This window comes from Engraulis encrasicolus, chromosome 4 (assembly GCF_034702125.1).
Source record: "Engraulis encrasicolus isolate BLACKSEA-1 chromosome 4, IST_EnEncr_1.0, whole genome shotgun sequence".
Lineage (NCBI taxonomy): Eukaryota > Metazoa > Chordata > Actinopteri > Clupeiformes > Engraulidae > Engraulis > Engraulis encrasicolus.
The window spans coordinates 31012146-31032145 of NC_085860.1; the positions used below are offsets into that span (position 1 = coordinate 31012146).

Sequence of the window (20000 nt, forward strand, 5' to 3'; positions counted from 1 at the left end):
GATGGCAGTGGTGCATACTGAAGTAAAGGTCCAGTTATCTTTTTGATTGTAAATGAGACAAGACGAGTTGTTTCCAGGTATGTCATTACAACAAGGGGACAAGTGAATAAGGGACAGGACTGTAGTCATCAAAAGTAGCCAGCAGATACATGTGTATCAGAACTTCATGTAAAATAATCTAAAGTTCCTTTAATTGCATTGCAGACCTGTGATAATACATTTTAAGCAACAAAAGTTTGGTTGGAATAATCTGTGGATGCTAAATGATGTCAGGAATCCATTTTTTTCCACTGGATAAAATGAATGTCCATCCAGTAAATGTAGGCTTGTCCAATCCCATTTGGCTTTTTCTAAGTCTGCAATGAGACTCATTAAATCTCATGTGTGTCTATTGACATACTATTTGCTTTTAAGCAAATTATTCCTTTATTGCATTTGGTTGTGAGTAAAATCTTCAAATGAACACCCCACTGTTTTGGGAAATGAGCTTATTTGCCTTCTCTTTGCCATGCAAGCTCATGTCCCAGTGGGAGGGTAGGATGGCTTCTTAGTTTGTCCAGTCATCCTCAAAACAGACAGAACTGAGATACACATATTTTCTCATTTTAAAGTTGAAATCATGATATTCAGACCATATGACTTCTAGCTAGTAGAGCTTGAGATTTAAAAAAAAGTACTGTATGTATTTTCTCATCCTCCACCATTTTTATTTCACTGTACCTGATACAGTGCTCATGGTGCAGTAACAAAAAGTGGAATTGTGTTTAAAGTGATCCATTATTCATTTTTTACTCATTTCTTTCCTCTTTTTTTCAGTTCGGCAAAGTCCAGAGCAGCCAAGGCAGCAGCAACCGTCCTCTGCAACATGTTCCAGTACAAGAAACTGCACAAGGAGTACAAAAAGGTAGAGGACCTTAGAAGACACACGCACGCACGCACACGCACACACACACACGCACGCACGCACGCACACACACACACACACACACACACACACACAGGGGAGAGAACAAGATTGAGAAAGCGATCACTTTTTTTTACTTTTCATCTTTCTCTCTGTTTACTGTACGAGCCGAATCTCAAGAAATTGCGTCCAATTTCTCACTCAAATCAACATCCGAGATTGCGTCTGGATTCCAACGCTTTCCTTGCTGTCTAGAGCACATAGGTAGCTTCTGATTGGTCTAGCTGTGCCCTTCCCAAAACCATACCTAAACCTAACCTGTCAGTAATGTAATGTTTCTGAGTTGTACAACTGTGCCTTTGCCAAAACCATCCCTAAACCTGTCAGTAATGCCATGTTTCTGAGTTTTAAATTTGTGCCCTGACCAAAACTTTCCCTAAACCTAACCTGTCACAGACAGCTGCATGACCACTGTGTATGTGTGTCAAAGGGAATGCGTCATAAAAGGGACTTAAGTTCCGTTTTTGGTTTGCGTTAGATTATAGACGCAATTCGTTGAAGATCCTGTAGACTGTACTCGTGAATAAGTCAGCCTTTGCTGCCAGGCCCCGAATTACCTACCTGTACATGCTCATTTCCAACAGAAATGTTGGTCTAATCTTAAAGCATTTGGCACCCAAATGAAATTAAGGGTTTCCCTCAGGACATGCATATGTAGCGATGCTTAAGCTCATACTCAAATGGGGCTATTGTGGTTGAGGTGATGGTTGTTATTTGGCATGTTGGAGATGTCGCTGCCCACTCCCTAAATGCAGTTGGCTTAAACTTCCCTCGTGTGATACATGCCACAGTGGGTACAGATGGTTTTGTACTCACACCTTAATTTACCTCCTGTATGTCATTTTGTGATTTTGTGTACTTAAGATTAATGAGGGCTGCATGATCCACCCTTCCCTAAGGGTATTTTCCATTTCACATGTTCACGTTCACTTTCTCTGCTTTTTCTCCCTCTCTCTTTCTCTGTCATTCTTGTTCGTGCTCACTCAACCCTGCATACGCACATTTCCACACCCAACCACACACACACACGCACAGAGAGAGAGAGAGAGAGAGAGAGAGAGAGAGAGAGAGAGAGAGAGAGAGAGAGAGAGAGACGCACACACAAAGGCAGGGTGTGGCTGTGCTGGGTAGGGTAGGGCTGTTCTTTAACTGCTTGTGCAGGTGTAGGCAAGGCCCGGCCTTCAGACTGATGGCATAGGCATCAGACTGATGATTTCCTGCCCGACATGTCCTGACAGTGTGAGAACATCGGCGCCATGTCACGACACTCCCTCTTGTTTTTTTAAAGAGAAACATTGTAACGGTTGCCTCTTCAACTTCTGCAGTAAACTGCTCAGTATAGTACATACATGGGCAGTGACGTTGCATCTCGTATATCCATATGTCATAAATATCTCTATATTTTTTATCGTGTGTGTGTTTGTGCACCACACATGTGCCTGTGTTTTTTAATGTGCGTATGTGCATGTAGTTTGTGTCAAGGCAATGAAATGCCTGGTGAGCAACCCTGACCCCTACACATCCAGCTGACAGAGAGAACAGCTTTTTAAAGAGTATTTTAACTGCTCTCAACTTGCCATTTTCTTTTTTGAAAAAACAAAAGCAAAAAAAAACAATAACAACAAAGAAACAAAAAACTTCCTACTGAAAGCAGATACAACAATGCCCAACCTGCAACTTTTTCATATTGATTTTTGTATCATATAGCTAGGTGTGTCTGTCTCGGCTATCAGAGTGAGATCTTGTTTAAGTTTAACTCAAGGGTATATGAGATATCACAGCTGTTGAGAACCCTTTCATGTGTTTTTCATCCTGTGTACAAAAGTTCACTGTGTAGATGGAAAGACGTTTTGTTGTTGCTATACTTTTGATTATTGTTATACTGCTAACACGCTTGTTTTGGTTTTGCAGAAAGGATATGGGAGAAACGACTTTGCCGACTTGAGCATGTGAGGGACATTGTGACAACAAAGCAACAAAATGCACGGAAACCTGTTTGTTACCATGGGAACTATTTTTTATTTCCTGGAGGATGATCCTTCTGGCACTGCCTTGTTGGCATGGCGACAAACAGCCAAGCACTGTGTACAAAGACAACAGCAGTACAGAGGAACTGAACTCAAAGCCCTAGTGTCCAGCAGTAAGAGGGGCTGTAAGGTCTCTTTTTACCTGAACCCAGAACTTCAGGGACTTATTTCTAATGTATATCTATGCAACATTCATCTTCTGCATCTGGGAACAGACTTCTTCATCTGTGGGATTCAACAGGGACTATGTGAACTGTAAAAAAAAGAAAAAAAGATAAACACCACCAATGCTTGTCATGATGTGACATATTGTTCTGTACAGTTTCTATTTTCAATGCTTGGAATGATTTTGTTGTGCATTTTTTTTTTTACCTTTATGGTACATTACTCAGAAACCCGAAATGTACTCTATGGCCGAGTACAGTGAGGTAAAAAAAGAAAAACATTTTTGTACAAAATTGCGCAAAGTGTGCAAAAAGAGAGCAAATGTCCAATGCCCAAGCAAAATGCCCAAGCAAATTGTGGTAGTGAAAGGTGTGGTCACCATAACTTCACCTGAGAACATAAAGGAGCTTATTGTCATAAAGGACTTTGGACATTGAAGAGGCAATGAGTGTGGGGTGTGACTTGATTGGTACGTTGATACGTGTATACTGCATAGAGTGCGGTACACTGACATCCAGGGCTGCTGACAGCTTTTGCCGAGCCCAGGACAAAGTCATCTGCAAGGGCCCCCCATCCAATACATACAATGTAATGAGGACCCAATTTTGCCTAACATAATGTCCATACTGGTGCATCTTCTAATTTGTCTCTGTTAAACTCTCATAAAAAATACACTGTGGATGTTGAATTATATGACCTGCTGGTGTGTGTAATGTGTATGTGTCTGTGTGCGAGAGAGCCCGCCCCATACTTGTGGACATGCAAGTAACATGTTTGGAGACCTACAGCACAAACAAAGGACTTACACATGTTTACTTACAACTCTGGTGTTTGGCATTTATTTTCCGTTGAACGTCTACTTCACTTCTCATGTATAAGGTTTGTGTGTCTTTGGGAAGTTGTTGAAAGTTAGAACTTTCTGCTTTCCTAATTCATGTACCATTTTATCATTACTCTCTGTAGTATCCTACTGTATGTGGTGTTACCTGTTCACATCTTTTGAAAGACTATGCAAAGGATAAATCAAGGTTATCCTCATGTAGTTTCAACTACAGCAGCAAGCCATCTTATGCACTCTGGTGTTACTGGCAGTGTAGGCAATTTGAGGAGGCTTTTCATGCTAAAGGAATGATCTGGTCCGGTGCTACCGAACAGGGGACCAGAGCTGACGCGATGCCAGGATTGTGTAAATGGGATCTTCAGGTATCAACCTTGCAAACATGGTCTCACAATTTTGGCAACATCCGTGAACTGCCACACATTTTGTGTCCCAAGGAGCCGTGCTGAATTTCATAGAATTCTGTGAGCTCATGTTGCAGCTGCTCTAATCACAATGGTGTTCTTGCAGTGTAACCATAGGGCCATGCAACCAACATGGTGAATATTCACAACTGTGCTTTTTGCAGTTTTCCAGGAAAAATGAATTGTTATTCATGTGTATGGGGGTGGAACATTGTTTTATTTTATATTTTGTCTTTTTGTCTTTGTACTTTTTCATGCATTGTGAGTAAAAAAAAATCTATACTATTATTAAAATAATTGTCATTATTTTAAGTCATGTAGACTTAAGGTTGCATGTTGGATTGGATATTGTTTCAATTTTGTATTTATTTGGATAAATTGTGTATGTATTTGCACAGATGTGAATGCCGCCCATTTTTCTCCTGGTTTTGGATGTATAAATATAATTTGAAAAGTGAGAAAATGAGTTAATAAAACTGTCTCTCACACGCACGTGCGCACGCTCGCACTTGCCATTTAAATATATCCTTCAGTATCTACAGTACACATCCTCCCATAGAGATCTACAAATTTGATCCAACTGGCACAGAATCAGGTACCTCGCTCTATAGTAACTGTAGACCACTTAGTCAGTTAAATTACTTGTGGGGGAAGGAAACTATGGTAGGTTCCTTTTTTTTTACTTCTACTTTTAATTTGTCCATCTCTGTCACAGCAAGTGTCAGAAAACAGCAGGGATGTACAGTATCATCAAAACAGTGGCGTGTGATGTGTCATTCACTATTGGCATGTGTGAAAATCAAGCAATTAGTTCACCTCTCTTGGAAGAATTAGAAAAGCAGTATGTTCTCCACCTTGACCTGCACTGAAATCCATCAATACATTCATCGATCCTGCTTGAACATGTTCAGTATAGCTATATGCAAAGGTTACATGACATTAAGAGTCATCACTTTCTTTTCACACACTGGTTGTGTCTGAACAGCTGTCCTCATTGTCCTTCCGTACCAGAATACTTACACATCTACAGTGCCCTCCATAATTATTGGCACCCCTGGTTGAGATGTGTTAAAAGCCTTAAAATAAATTCAGTGTTTATTGCAGAAGAATACTGTCACACTGAAAATTGTAGGAAAATGTAGCCTTCAACTCAAATGAATTGTAAGAAAATAAAAAAAATCCCTGACTGAAAAATAATTCTATTTCATTAAATCACCTGTTCCACAATTATTGGCACCCTTAACAATTCCCAGGAAATAAATATAATTTAAGCATTTCTGTAATTTCTACAGTAGTTTACAAAGTTTACCAGAGTATGTAGGAACATTTAATTAGTAATTCATCACTTCCTGTTTCCCTGCGGTATAAATATGACGTGACACCGAGGCCATTTCTCTTATCCACTTTTAAACATGGGAAAGGCAAAGGAACACAGCATACAAGTGAGGCAGATGTGCGTCGACCTTCACAGGTCAGGCAGAGGCTACAAGAAGATTGCCACTCAACTGCAGCTGCCCATATCCACTGTGAGAGGAATAATTAAGAAGTTCAAAACACTGGAACAGTGGTAAACAAGCCTGGACGAGGACCCAAGTTTATTTTGCCACCACGCACAGTGAGGAGGATGGTAAGAGAAATCAAAAGATCTCCAAAGCTCACTGTTACAGAATTACAACAAATGGTAGCATCCTGGGGTCACAAAGTCTCCAAATCAACCATCAAGTGCTGTCTACACGCCAACAAGCTGTTTGGGAGGCATGCATGGAGAAAGCCTTTCCTCACTCACAATCATAAACGCAAATGTCTGGAGTTCGCCAAGCGGTATTGGGGCTTCAACTGGGACTGTGTGCTTTGGTCAGATGAGACCAAGATTGAGCTTTTTGGCAACAAACACTCTAAGTGGGTCTGGCGTGCCACGAAAGATGCGCAAGCTGAAAAGCACCTCATACCCACTGTGAAGTATGGGGGTGGGTCAGTGATGCTGTGGGGCTGTTTCGCTTCCAAAGGCCCTGGGAACCTTGTTAGGGTGCATGGCATCATGAATGCTTTGAAATACCAGGACATTTTAAATCAAAATCTGTTGCCCTCTGCCCGAAAGCTGAAGATGCGTCGTCACTGGGTCTTTCAGCAAGACAATGACCCTAAACATATGACCAAATCTACACAGAAATGGTTCACCAGACACAAAATCAAGCTCCTCTCATGGCCATCTCAGTCCCCAGACCTCAACCCCATTGAGAACCTGTGGGGTGAGCTGAAGAGGAGAGTACAGAGGAGAGGACCCAGGTCTCTGGATGATTTAGAGAGATTCTGCAAAGAGGAATGGCTGAAGATCCCTCTTTCTGTCTTTTCCCATCTTGTGAAACATTATAGGAGAAGATTAGGTGCTGTTTTGTTGGCAAAAGGGGGTTGTACAAAATATTAACACCAGGGGTGCTAATAATTGTGACACACATTATTTGATGTCAAATAATTATTTCTTTATGTGGGATTTTTTCCCCACTGAATAAATGCACTTGTATTGAAGGTTGGATTTTTCTCTTTTTTTCCATTAAGGTCCCATATTATTTAGAAAATAATAATAATAATTGGAAGCTAAAAAACACATCTCAACCAGGGGTGCCAATAATTATGGAGGGCACTGTACATGCCTTAATGATGTCCCAAGACCAAATAAAAATAAAAATAAAATATTAAAAAAGGAAAAACTGGACCAGACATTTCTTTGACATTTCTGTTTGACTAATACAGTAAATTGGCAGTACAGAGTATTGCGTGCAGAGCAAGTGTGTGATAGAGTGTGCATGCGTGTGGTATGAAGAAGAGAGAGAGAGAGAAAGAGAGAGAAGTGCATGTGAATTGTTTAGGGCCTCGCCCTGTTTACATATTTGTTCTTGCTCAGACATGAACAATTGGCTGCCTAAAAGCCTTTGACATCGCTGCCAGGGCCAGCCCAGTGCCATTCTTACATCACATCCAAACACTCAGCCAATGGCGGGTGGCGACGCCTTCGACTCATTAGGTTCCAAGTGTGAGAAAGTGCCTTGCAGTACAAAATATTCGGGTGCATTTATAGTTAATCTGTCCTTGGGTGTCCTTGATTCCTCTAGTTCCGCCCCTCCTCCTCGTGTGTGTGTGTGATCTCTGCCTATGGCTGCATGTATGTAGCCTATGTGTTTATATGTTTAATATGCTGTGCAATAATGTGTAGATGCCTTGTGTATTGTGTACTCTGAATTGCGTACTGTGCTGTATATTTATCTAGGTTGCTTGACACCTTAAAGGAGCCTTCTGTAATATTTTTACTAGTTTATTTCCAGAATCCATGCTGCCCATTAAAAAAATACTAAGTATTCATTATGACAAATAATATAACATTTTCATATTTCATACATGAAAAGGGGGATCTTCTCCATGTCATGCCATTTTGAATTTCCAGAAATAGACCTTTTTTAGCTGCGAAACGTACTGTTCTTTGGTCATACTAATAGCCTAAAAGTTAGTTTATTACTTAGTAAATATTCATGAAAAGAATAAATTTGGCAATAGGCCTTACAATTTCAATGAGCAATGTAGTTGCAATACCTACCCTGGCCACCATCCTACACAGTTCACTTTTAATTTCCCCCGGGATTGATAAATATTCCTCTACTCCTCCTATGGAAGAAATAGAGAATGAATCGAGAGAAGATGGCGCAATAATTATGTTCCACGTGCGGCCTCGCTTCTCCAGCCCCCTTCCTCCCTCCCTCCGGCCTTGTCCTCTCACCTCTTCATGTATTGAGATGTGTATGTACTTAATGACGTCCTTCCCAAATAAAGCACAAGGCTGGAGGGTGGAGGAAACAACGGCAGGATAGATATTGAGGCATTGAGACATTGTTTCTTTCAAATACCACAAGAGGAAGGAGTACAAGTGGAGAGGTGTATGCTAGGATGTTTGGGTGTTTAGGATTAGAATGTTTGGGGGTCTGGCAAGGGATGTGTCCTGTCTGAAAGCAGTAACTGTCGAGCCATAACTAAAAACAGTCACAATTTAGATTGTGTTGAGAGATGTTTGCCTATTTCATTAGATAGCCTTGAGAGATTTTTGCCTGTTTCATATGGACTTCTACTGCTTCATCACAGAGGACAACATCTGAGTGAAGTGCATGTGAGTAAAATAGTGTGTGTGTGTGTGTGTGTGTGTGTGTGTGTGTGTGTGTGTGTGTGTGTGTGTGTGTGTGTGTGTGTGTGTGTGTGTGTGTGTGTGTGTGTGTGTGTGTCACATCAAAAGGTATTATTATAACTGTTTGACAAAGTAAGCAATAACAAGCATGTGTCCTGACAAAAGCCCTCACTTAAACATGTGGAATATTGTTCAGATGTTAGTCAACTGTTATTTTGTCCCAGTTAGGCAAGTATGGGTATTATGTAATAATTGATTTAGAGAGACTCTTTTACTGAAACTATAACGACCCCTAGTGGTTATATAAACAGACTGGATTTGCAGTCTGTATGAGAACAACTTGAGAAACACCACCTCAATTCAGTCCAACAACATTAAGTTATCTTTAATATCTTTACACAAATTCACCTTCATATTCGTAAAATATTGTTTAATCAGTGTTGCCACTGATTTTTCACAATTACAACAGTTAAGGAAGTCACATTTGATATTTGCCGTGGGTAAGCCTTTAGCTTAACCCCTTAACACACGGTATTATAAATGAGCTGTTACCAGCATGGCAATGACCAAGTCGTAATGTAAAGGCCCTGTGCACTGTCATAGTAGTGTAGTAGTAGAGTAGTTAACTTTCAATGTCTATTACAGTGTGCCACAGGAGGTACGGCGCGCATTAAGGGGCTACCAGTTAAATATATTTCAATATATACAACCAATAATTAACAGAATCAAACTCAACATGCATAAAATCATTAAGCCTACCAATAAATTGGTCAAAATTCCAGAATATGATTCATATTATTATTTTGTCATTCGAAATAAAACATTGATGGATATACAATCAAGTGGTGCAACTCTTTGCATTTGTATAAAACATGGTATTTACAATGTGAAGTGACGACATGGTGTCACAGAATAAGGTGTGTACAACAACAATCATTTTAGTGCATTGTCACAAGAGGCAGTGTACATTGACAGTCTTTGGTGTGACTATATTTACTTCATGCGAGAAAGCACACATTCTTGGTAAACCATGAATTGCAATAATATTCGCCAGCTGATCCTTTTAAAATGTTATGCTTGATGCATTGCTTAAGAAATTGCAGTAAATTGGTTGATTTAACATGCCGGAAAACATAATAGAATAATAGACCATCTGTACTGTATGTGTGCAGCTGTGGAAGATTACGCACTGTACACTTAAGTTAATGTACAGTACAGTAAAGAGTTAATTCAACACTTGGGTAGCATCAACACAACAAATTTAAATCTGAAAGTGTCAAACTAACACCGCAAACTTTACCATGCATGATCTCTTTTTTTCTTTGGAAGAAAAGCTAATAACTACAGTAGCTCTGGGTCCAGTAATCCCGTGTTTATCAAGTAACAACCGTTGAAATGTACTGTACAGTGTACACCTCCCTGGTTTGGGTGGAGGGCAGAGTGAACAGGAGAGGCAGCTGACAGGAGGTCAGGACAGCGGGCCCGGAGCAGTTTGTCCTCCTAAAATGGATTGAAAAAAAGTATTTCAAATTGCAATTTGGTTTGAAATAATATGGTACTGGTTGGCTATACACATCTTTGTCTGTATTTATTATTATTATTATTATTATTATTATTATTATTATTATTATTATTACTACTACTATTATTATTATTTCATTTGACTCACTCCAAGGCACTTCGCTCAGATATCGTCCTCTGTGACGAGGCAATAGAAGTCAGTGCGTGCAGCGTAGTTTCGAGACCCGAGATCGGACACGTCTATGTCTGAGGGCCGCATGTCAGAGGAGGCTTCAGGGGCCACAGGCAGCACTGGAGCCTTAGACACCCGCTGCTGAGTCTTATACACGGGGAACCTGAGGCCTGTAACACAGGGGGAACATAGAGTACAGTGGAGTTGAGTACAGTAGAGTAGAGTAATGTAATGTTAAAGGGACACTGTGCAGGAAATGGTCAAAAAAGGTACTGCAACTATGGTGCTCATTGAAACTGGGCTTCCTATTGCCAAATTTGATGTTTACATGAAAGTTTACTAAGTAATAAACTCATATTTTCTAGTATGGTCCAAGCACAGTCATTTTTGCAGCTAAAAAAGGCTATTTTTGGAAATTCAAAATGGCAGACCATGGAGAAGATCCCCCTTTTCATGTATGAAAAGTGCAATTTTTCCAGTCATAATGAATACTTAGAATGTGATGCTAGTGGTAAGTATTCATGAAAAAGGTAACATTAGTGAATGGGCAGCATGAATTCTGAAAATAAACAACTAAAAATCTCACACAGTGTCCCTTTAAGTAGAGTAGAGTAGATGCGACGGAGGTCATCTTGCACCTGTTCGTCCCTCTCGGGGATCGAACCTGCCACCTCGTCAACTACATCAGTTCGGAAATGGGAGGCACAGTATGATACCGCTGGACTAAAGGACCAGTCCCCCAGCCCAACGGCATTGACACTGTATGAGGCTCAGGGAGGGAGGTCCTGGTTTACTAATGTTCCACGCTAACTCTTCCAGTTAGCCTCCATTACATAGAGTAGAGTAGAGTAGTGTAAAGTAGAGTAGGGTAGAGTTAGGTAGTGTAAAGTAGAGTAGGGTTTAGCAGAGTAGAGTTGAGAAGAGTAGTGTAGAGTAGAGTAGGGTTTAGCAGAGTAGAGTAATGTAGAGTAGAGTAGAGTAGAGTAGAGTAATGTACAGTAGAGTAGAGTAATGTAATGTAGAGTAAAGGAGAGTATAATAGATACATTATACACATATTATACATTGCAACTGCAAGACAGATCAAATGACATACAACCCCATACACGCAGACAAAAACAGCTCAAAGCAGTTGCAATATTATACATTGCAACTGCAAGACAGATCAAATGACATACAACCCCATACACGCAGACAAAAACAGCTCAAAGCTCAAAACAGCTCAAAGCTGTGCGCAGAAAATGTACTAACAACAACAACAGCCTGTACTTACCCAGGTCTCCGGCAGGGTCCGGGTCCGGTCGGCAGTCCAGGTAGTCGGGGTTGAGGGTGAGCATGGGGTCCTTGTCGTCCTGGTGGAGGGTCTGGGGGTCCCCTGAGGAGCGGCTGCCGTACGTCACCTTACGGGGCATCACCAGCGCCAGCTCCTTCCAGAAGGAGGAGGAGGGGGTCTGCCAGGAGGGATGGATGGGAGGGAGACACCACTGGGTGAACATGGTGGATGGGTGCATAGGTTGTGTGGTGTGTGTGTGTGTTTGTGTGTGTGTGTGTGTGTGTGTGTGTGTGTGTGTGTGTGTGCGTGCGTGCGTGCCTGCCTGCCTGCCTGCCTGCCTGCCTGCCTGCCTGCCTGCCTGCGTGCGTGAGTTGGGTTTGGTCTGGGCATCGTTTAGACTTCTTTAGTTTTAACATAATGGGAGTCAATGCGACTGACCCATAAGAATAGGAATGAAAAGTTGGGCAGGGCATCCATACGTACATTTATGTGTGTGTGTGATTACATGCTTGATTCCTTACCATCTATGTCAGGGGTGTCAAACTCAAATTCACTGAGGGCCAAAATCAACATCTGGAACAAAGTCGCGGGCCAAACTCGAACTAAAGCGGAAGTCACGTGGCGAAATAAAATTGTGCACGCATGCACTTCAAACACATAGTTAAATTTCACATACACTCTTTCCCATCATATTTGTTAGTTCAAATGTGTCTGCACATAGCAAATTTCATGCTCAAGTCGTGTTACGCTATGTGGGCCAACTGTAATACACATTTGAAATGATCTCGTAGGCCGAATAAAATGGCTCCGCGGGCCCCAGGCTTGAGTTTGACATCCCTGATCTATGTGGTGCTGGTGCTCCCTGAGCGGTGTGTGTGTGTGTGTGTGTGTGCATGTGCGTGTGTGTGTGTGTGTGTGTGTGTGTGTGTGTGTGTGTGTGTGTGTGTGTGTGTGTGTGTGTGTGTGTGTGTGTGTATATGTGTGTGTGCGTGTGTGTGTGTGTGTGTGTGTGTGTGTGTGTGTGTGTGTGTGTGTGTGTGTTGTCTGACCATAGAGCCGGGTCCCCAGACCAGGGTGTCTATGCGGTGCTGGTGCTCCCGGAGCGGTGTGTATGTGTGTGTGTGTGTGTGTGTGTGTTGTCTGACCATAGAGCTGGGTCCCCAGACCAGGGTGTCTATGCGGTGCTGGTGCTCCCGGAGCGGTGTGTATGTGTGTGTGTGTGTGTGTGTGTGTGTGTGTGTGTGTGTGTGTGTGTGTGTGTGTGTGTGTGTGTGTGTGTGTGTGTGTGTGTGTGTGTGTGTGTGTTGTCTGACCATAGAGCTGGGTCCCCAGACCAGGGTGTCTATGCGGTGCTGGTGCTCCCGGAGCTGCTGCGCCACGTCCAGGTGCAGCTGCCTCTGCTGGGCCTGGAACAGGATGAAGACCGGCCTCTGGGACAGCTCCAGCAGGTGCCACAGACCCTGCCTACAAACACACATGTACACACACACACACACACACACACACACACACACACACACACACACACACACACACACACACACACACACATATGTAAACACACACAGGACATGTATATAGCACACACACACACACACACACACACACACACACACACACACACACACACACACACACACACACACACACACACACACACACACACTCACTCTCCCTCACACACACACATCTGTGTGTGTGTGTTGGGGGAGGGGGAGTGTGTTTGAGAGAGAGAGCATGTGTGTATGTGAGAGAGAAAGAGAGAGAGAGAGAGCGTGTGTGGCGGTACACTTTTACTGTAATGTTCAACTACAGTATGTGTATAAGTTCTTTGTGTATGTTTGGATTTGTGTATTTATGTAAAATGACAGATACCTTAATTTCCTTCGGGATTAATAAAAGTACTCTATTCTACTCTACTCTACTCTACTCATGCCTCCAGCAGCATCTGCGGTAGGCAGAGGCCTAACAATAGTACTACTAATCAAATATTGTCTTTCTCAGTTCAATAGGGCTCTAAAAAGAGTTCCTGCTAGTAGGCAGAACACCTGTCTTATTGGTAAAACAAAAGTCTACTCTGATATTCATTAGGCAATCAAAAATTGGGACTCCTGCAAAACACACACACAGACACAGAGACACAGACACACACACACAGTAGCCACCAGCCAGTAATGTGAGCTGTGTCACCTGAAGTTGTTGGTGCACCAGTCGAGCTCCAAGTAGGACTGAGACAGGACCACAATGAGACGCCGGCTCCGACTCACACTCATCACCAGCTCTGCAGAGGGCTCTGTAACACATTACATCATATTACATTGCATTACATTACATTACATTACCGGCACATTATATTACATTATATTACATTACATTACATTACCGGCACATTATATTACATTATATTACATAACATTACATTACATTACATTATATTACATCACATTACTGGTACATTACATTACCGGTACATTACATTCAATTAACGGTAAATTACTTAACATTTGTCTTAGCTAACACTTTTATCCAAAGCGACATACAGATATAACAGGGTATTGGTTACAGTGTCTGGAGCAGTGCGGGGATAGGTGCCTTGCTCGCAAGCACTTTGGCCATGGAGGGAGGAAGGGATTGGTAAGGCTGAGGTTTGAACCTACAACCCTTTGAGCTACAGTACAACTCCCCAACCGTTACTCCACAGTTGCCCCCCACAACACAAACAGGGAGGAGAATTTGCTATAAGGAGTGAACACACACACACACACACACACACACACACACACACACACACACACACACACACACACACACACACACACACACACACACACACACAGTCAATGTCACTGTTGCATTACACTCCAGCTACTGAGCTCTCAAATCACATTGTACACCATATATACCTTATCACTTACACGTACATTTCAAATACTTTTTGGTCAAAATACTGGTTCCGTTGCAACACCACAGTCTTCCTACCGAGATCAATGCGTATCAAAACACCCACATAATAACTAGGTCAAAGGCACCCAAGCCCTGCTGCACTGGTACTGTACCAGTATTTATTTATTTGTTTGTTTATTTGTTGGATCTCCATTAGCTGTGGCATTGGGGTCCTTTTCTTCAATAAAATCAATTCATAGTGTTAAAAATTACATCTGAAGATCATACAGAAAACAATACAATAACATATTACAATTACAATAGGCTATAAGCAAAATACATTCAAATTATACAATTTAATATAGCCTGCTAATAAATATAAATGTATCAATATAAACATTGTGTGGTGGCAGGGGCACACCACACTCTCTGCAATACACATGACATAGTATCTCAGGCTCCCGCTGCTACCCATGTGTGAATTGGAGACGTGAGGTGGGAAAGTGCTTCAGGTGATTTGTGCTGTGTGAGAAAGCCACTTGGCGTGGAAAGCGGCAGCGCCGCGTACATACTGTATATCACATAACCGCATTGGCTGATTGCTTCTTGAGGTGATGGTAGCGGTGGGAATAACCTTCGAATGACCTTTTCACTTCCTTCAGATCTGATTGCTAATGTGTCGACTGCTTTACATGCCCTTGGCATTGGCATGATGAATGATGTGCGTGTGTGTGCGCGCACAGATTTGTGTGCACATGTGTGTGCGTGCATGCGGATGTAGGCATGCACACCTGTGTGTGAGTGTCCGTCTGTGTGTGTGAGTCGGTGTGTTTGTCTCCGTGTGTGTGTGTGTGTGTGTGTGTGCGCGCGCACCAATGCATGTATGTATGTGTATGTGTATGTGCACGCGTGTGTGCGTGTATATGTGTGTGTGTGTGTGTGTGTGCACGCTCGCTTATGCGTGTGTGTGTGTGTGTGCACGCGCGTGTGTATATAGAATTGTGTGTGTATGTGGGCGTGCGTGTGTGTGCGTGTGTGTATATACTGTGTGTGTGTGTGTGTGTGTGTGTGTGTGTGTGTGTGTGTGTTTGTGTGTGTGTGTGTGTGTGTGTGTGTGTGTGTGTGTGTGCGTGTGTGTGTTTGTGTGTGTTTGTGCATGTGTGTGTGTGTTCACCGTGTGTCTTGTCTTACCTGCCCCCGGCAGGATGTCTGTATGGTTGAGCAGCAGCTTGTGGCCATACTTGTTCTCCAGGTGAGGCTTCAGGATGAAGTTGACAAACTTCCTGTCGTTCTCCACGTTCACATACGAGATGTAGGCGTCGTACATTTTACCATCTGACATTTAAATCAGGAAAGGTCGTGTTTACAAGAAGGGTGCAGTCAACATGGAGAAATAATGCGTCAACAGTCAAGTCTCTGAGAAGTCAAGAGGTCTTTTGGACAAATGTACTAAACCATGAGAGTAAACATGTAAAATAAATATAATTATTTCAAATTTTATTGTTAACTGATTATTATTGTTGTTTTTTAATGAAGTAGTTTTAATTATATGCTTTAGTACGCTAATGCTCCAGATACACCGCTTGTTCATTTCCCTACGTTTTCTGTAATACGCTATTTTCACGTTATCATATATGACAGTAGGTGACAATGACAGTATTGTCATTGCCTCTCAGTGCATAACTCCCTGGCCTACGTACCATTGAGCTCGTAGTCTCCGTAGTTGTTCTTGTACCAGAGCTTGATGTTGAGGTGGCATCGGGAGTAGATGAGGGCAGCCAGCCCCAACAGCAGCAGCAAGGTGACGGCTGCCACCACGGTGGCCGTGTGACTGGGCAGGTCTGAGGAAGCATCACATTACTGTACAGTACATCAGTGGTTCTCAGCTGGAATAGTCTTGTGACCCACAATTTGCCATGGTCAATACGTTGTGACGCAAACTACGTGTCGCACCATCAGATTCTTCCAATAATAATAAAAAAATATTATCACGCATTTCATAATATGCATTATTATTTGCATTGTATGCTGATATATAATGTGTCTTATGAAGTAGTGGAGAGGAAAAGGCCATGTTTCACTCTGTCTTCAACATCATAGTCATTTTTAGTGCATTGCATAACAGCTCCGCGACCCACCCAGGAACCCTCCGCGATCCCGACCCACCAGTTGAGAATCACTGCATTACATTACACCACATTACATTATATTACGATTCATTTAGTAGATGTTTTCATCGGAGCCCCATAATGCGTGCCGTTCTGCCAGTGGAACAGTGTAATAGTAATTTAAAAGCTAACCATCGCAATACTACAGTAATATGAACACAGGGCCTTTAGTAATGCACGATGAATTGGTCATTGCCATTTTGGTAACAGCAAAGTTATAATGCCATATGTCAATGGATTAGGTGACGTAGGAAATAGTAATCAATAACATACAATGTGTGGGGAAAATTAAGAGGCTCAAAATTGGTGCAAATAAGTACAGACGGTAACACTTTATTTTAGGGATACATCTATTAGCACTAATACATACAATGTTAATGCCTGCATAAGTAACTTGTAAGGCATGTACTAAGCAAACGCTAAGGCCTACTAGGTCCTTACTAAGGTTAAATTGGTAATAAATCCCTTATTGTGCATGAACAAGACATTTGCGAATACATGCCTAACAAATGTTTGATTTTGATTTGTACATGCCTTACAAGTTACTTATACAGGTACATTGTATGTATTAGTGCTAATAGATGTATCCCTAAAATAAAGTGTTACCGTACAGACTTGTGTTCAAACACGCTCAACAACAGTATGGTAATGTTGGTCACCCTTCATTTTGCTGCCCCGCTTTTGTAATTGACATTGCATTATGTAGCAGAGCTAGGATAAGTGATAGTTGTAGATATACAGTAGTGTGTATAGAATGCACATTGTCAGTACATAATAGTAGCATACACATACTGTAGATACTGTATACTGTAGGAAGTTATATGTTGTAACTAATTCTTTTTAACTTTGCTACCTTTTGCTTTGGGATGGGACTACAACCCTGAACGGTAAAATGGGCTTCCCCTGTTTTAAAAGTCAGCAGCCGCACTGGTAGGAACGTACTTTGTGCGGCAAAAGGCTGCGGAAGTAATTTAATTTGTATAAGAAAGAAAGCATGATAAATTAAGTGGCAAGAGCGTTTTCGGCATTGAAGGCATTAAAAGGGGTCAAAACACAATTTAATCTTCAGTTAACAATATTGTAATGACCTATGACTCAGTTCGGTGACAACCAACGGATGTCTGTGTTTCCCAAAACATGGTTAAGAAAATATAAAAGGTTGAATCTTTAGCTGCTTTTGGTCTGTACAGTCCAGAGGCATGATTAAGGCATTTGCAGTATGTTCCTACAGTAAGTTGAAACCATACAGCAGGCTGTGACCACAACCACTGAAAGCCTAAAAATAAAAGCCAGCTTTTTGCAATTCAAAACACCAACAGCGACTTTTATCTTATTTGGATAAGCAAACCTACAATTCAAACATGATCATAACCTCTTTCAAAAGTACTGGTCTTGTGGAAGGTTGATCTAAGACAAGCATTGCTGATGAAATGCATCATACTCCTCAAACATCATCATCATCTAAGAGAGGCATTCATGACGCACAACTTTATATTCTTCAAACATCATCATACAGCATAATTATACTTGCTTACTTGTCGTAAGGAGGCTAAATGTGAGATAGGCATCATTAAATATGCAGTAGAAAATTCATCATAATATGATGAAAGGGCCAATTCATTATAGGCTAATTATAGGCTAATTATAGTCTTACTTGTCCTGTGGAGGCTGAATGTGAGGGAGGCGTTGTTGACGAGGCAGCTGTAGAGGCCAAAGTCCTCCTGGCCTGCCAGCCTGACCTGCAGCACGCTGCTCACCTGAGTCCTGTTCCCATACTTACTACACAGGAAGAAGAACACATGATGCCATTACACCACTCATCCACTTCCTGCAACACCATGCAGTACACGAGAGTTTATAACTTCCTGTCTACATACTGTAGGCAGTACTCTAGGACCAAATGCACACTGGAGGATGTTAAAAATCAACTAAGTATATAATTGACAGTGCATTTTTTGATGTGCAAGTGCTGGCAAGATCAATCAGAAAACTGTGGGTGAAACTGTGTTTAATACGCCCTTCACTTTAGCCATGTACAAAATATATGGGTGGGCGATATGGATGAAATGTATACTCCGGTACATTTTGACTTATGTAGACCTCCTTGATTTTGAATCATGCTTTGGTCTGATAAACTTCTGAACAGCGGTAGTTCAACACAGAGGGTTGATTTATCATCTTCTAGATTGTCTTTGGTCTTAGGATGTCTTAAAGGGACACTCCACCCATTTGCATTAGGCTTTCCATTGCTAGACACCCAGTCATACTTTTGAATGGTCATGCAACACTCTCTCAATTCCCCCTGAGACAGGAGAAATCTGTATTCACCTTTTAACACTTCCTCCTACAATGATGTAAAAATCGTAATTTTGCATCATTGTAGGAGGAAGTATAAGAGAGGTGGATTTCTGTTGAGACTACAAGCCTTTTTCCCACCCTTTCAACCCCGCCCATAGGGGGTTGGACCTAATGCGTTAACAGACCTATCACAGATCAGTGTGCCAGTGCTTTTGAAATCACTGGCATTGAGGCTCCAGTAAGTCACTGGCAGAGCTACCTGGGTGTAGCCTGTGGAACTTCAAATCCACAAGCACTAAAAAGTAATTTTCTGCCTTTTCTCTGGCAAGAAGGCACCAAATTAGAAATGTATGCTACTATTCTACTACATATATGACCCACTTTCAATACATATTCATGTCTCCACCGGTGGAATGCCCCTTTAACGTGTTGACTCAATAGGCCTACTGCCTTTTTTAACTGTGTAATAGTCCCTGGCGAGAGCACCTACTGTAGTCACCTACACTGCTACCGTAGCTAGCGTCCTTGTGTTCACCTTTGCGTGGTGTTCTCTGGGTAGCAGGTGGTGTTGAGTGGTGCCCCTCCCTTCAGCCACTGCAGGGTGGCGTTGCAGTTGGGGCCCGCTGCCAGCAGGGCGGTGCAGTTCAGGGCCACCACAGAGTCCTGAGTGCCCCAAATGTCAGAGCTCGCACTGGGGAGAAACGTGGGTGGTTCCGAGCATGCAGCCTCTGAAATGGAGGGAGAGAGACAGAGGGGAGAAGAGAGAGAGAGAGAGAGAGAGAGAGAGAGAGAGAGAGAGAGAGAGAGAGAGAGAGAGAGAGAGAGAGAGAGAGAGAGAGAGAGAAGAGAGAGCAAGAGAGTTAGCACAAAAGAGGCAGACAGAGAGAGAGAGAGAGAGACAAGAGAGTGGGAGTTGCAGTCTTTATTACAGGCTTTTGGATTTGCATCATGGTGAGGGAAGGTATATCAGAGCCTGAGTATGACTGCGCTTTTATATGTTGCTGAATGTGTTACTGTGTGTGATGAAAAACGATACAGTCGTGTGTGTGTGTGTGTGTGTGTGTGTGTGTGTGTGTGTGTGTGTGTGTGTGTGTGTGTGTGTGTGTGTGTGTGTGTGTG

The 20000-nt window shown here is 42.1% G+C and overlaps 2 protein-coding genes across 4 annotated transcripts in view; one reads left to right on the forward strand and one right to left on the reverse strand.

Annotated features, from left to right (window-relative positions):
* pkp3a (plakophilin 3a) overlaps positions 1-4892 on the forward strand; it is a 32133-nt gene extending 27241 nt beyond the window's left edge. For all 3 annotated transcript variants that reach the window (XM_063197150.1, XM_063197151.1, XM_063197149.1), the window contains 2 exons: positions 817-904; positions 2876-4892. In XM_063197150.1, the coding sequence (XP_063053220.1) occupies positions 817-904; positions 2876-2917 (130 nt within the window). In that variant the 3' untranslated portion in view covers positions 2918-4892. The remainder of the gene's footprint in view (positions 1-816; positions 905-2875) is intronic.
* A 5348-nt stretch (positions 4893-10240) lies between these two features.
* sigirr (single immunoglobulin and toll-interleukin 1 receptor (TIR) domain) overlaps positions 10241-20000 on the reverse strand; it is a 14920-nt gene continuing 5160 nt past the window's right edge. The window contains exons 2-9 of the mRNA XM_063196113.1: positions 19417-19609; positions 18238-18362; positions 16116-16256; positions 15607-15750; positions 13723-13825; positions 12846-12996; positions 11533-11710; positions 10241-10429 (exon numbers count right to left, since the gene is read on the reverse strand). Coding sequence (XP_063052183.1) covers positions 10251-10429; positions 11533-11710; positions 12846-12996; positions 13723-13825; positions 15607-15750; positions 16116-16256; positions 18238-18362; positions 19417-19609 — 1214 coding nt within the window. The 3' untranslated portion in view covers positions 10241-10250. The remainder of the gene's footprint in view (positions 10430-11532; positions 11711-12845; positions 12997-13722; positions 13826-15606; positions 15751-16115; positions 16257-18237; positions 18363-19416; positions 19610-20000) is intronic.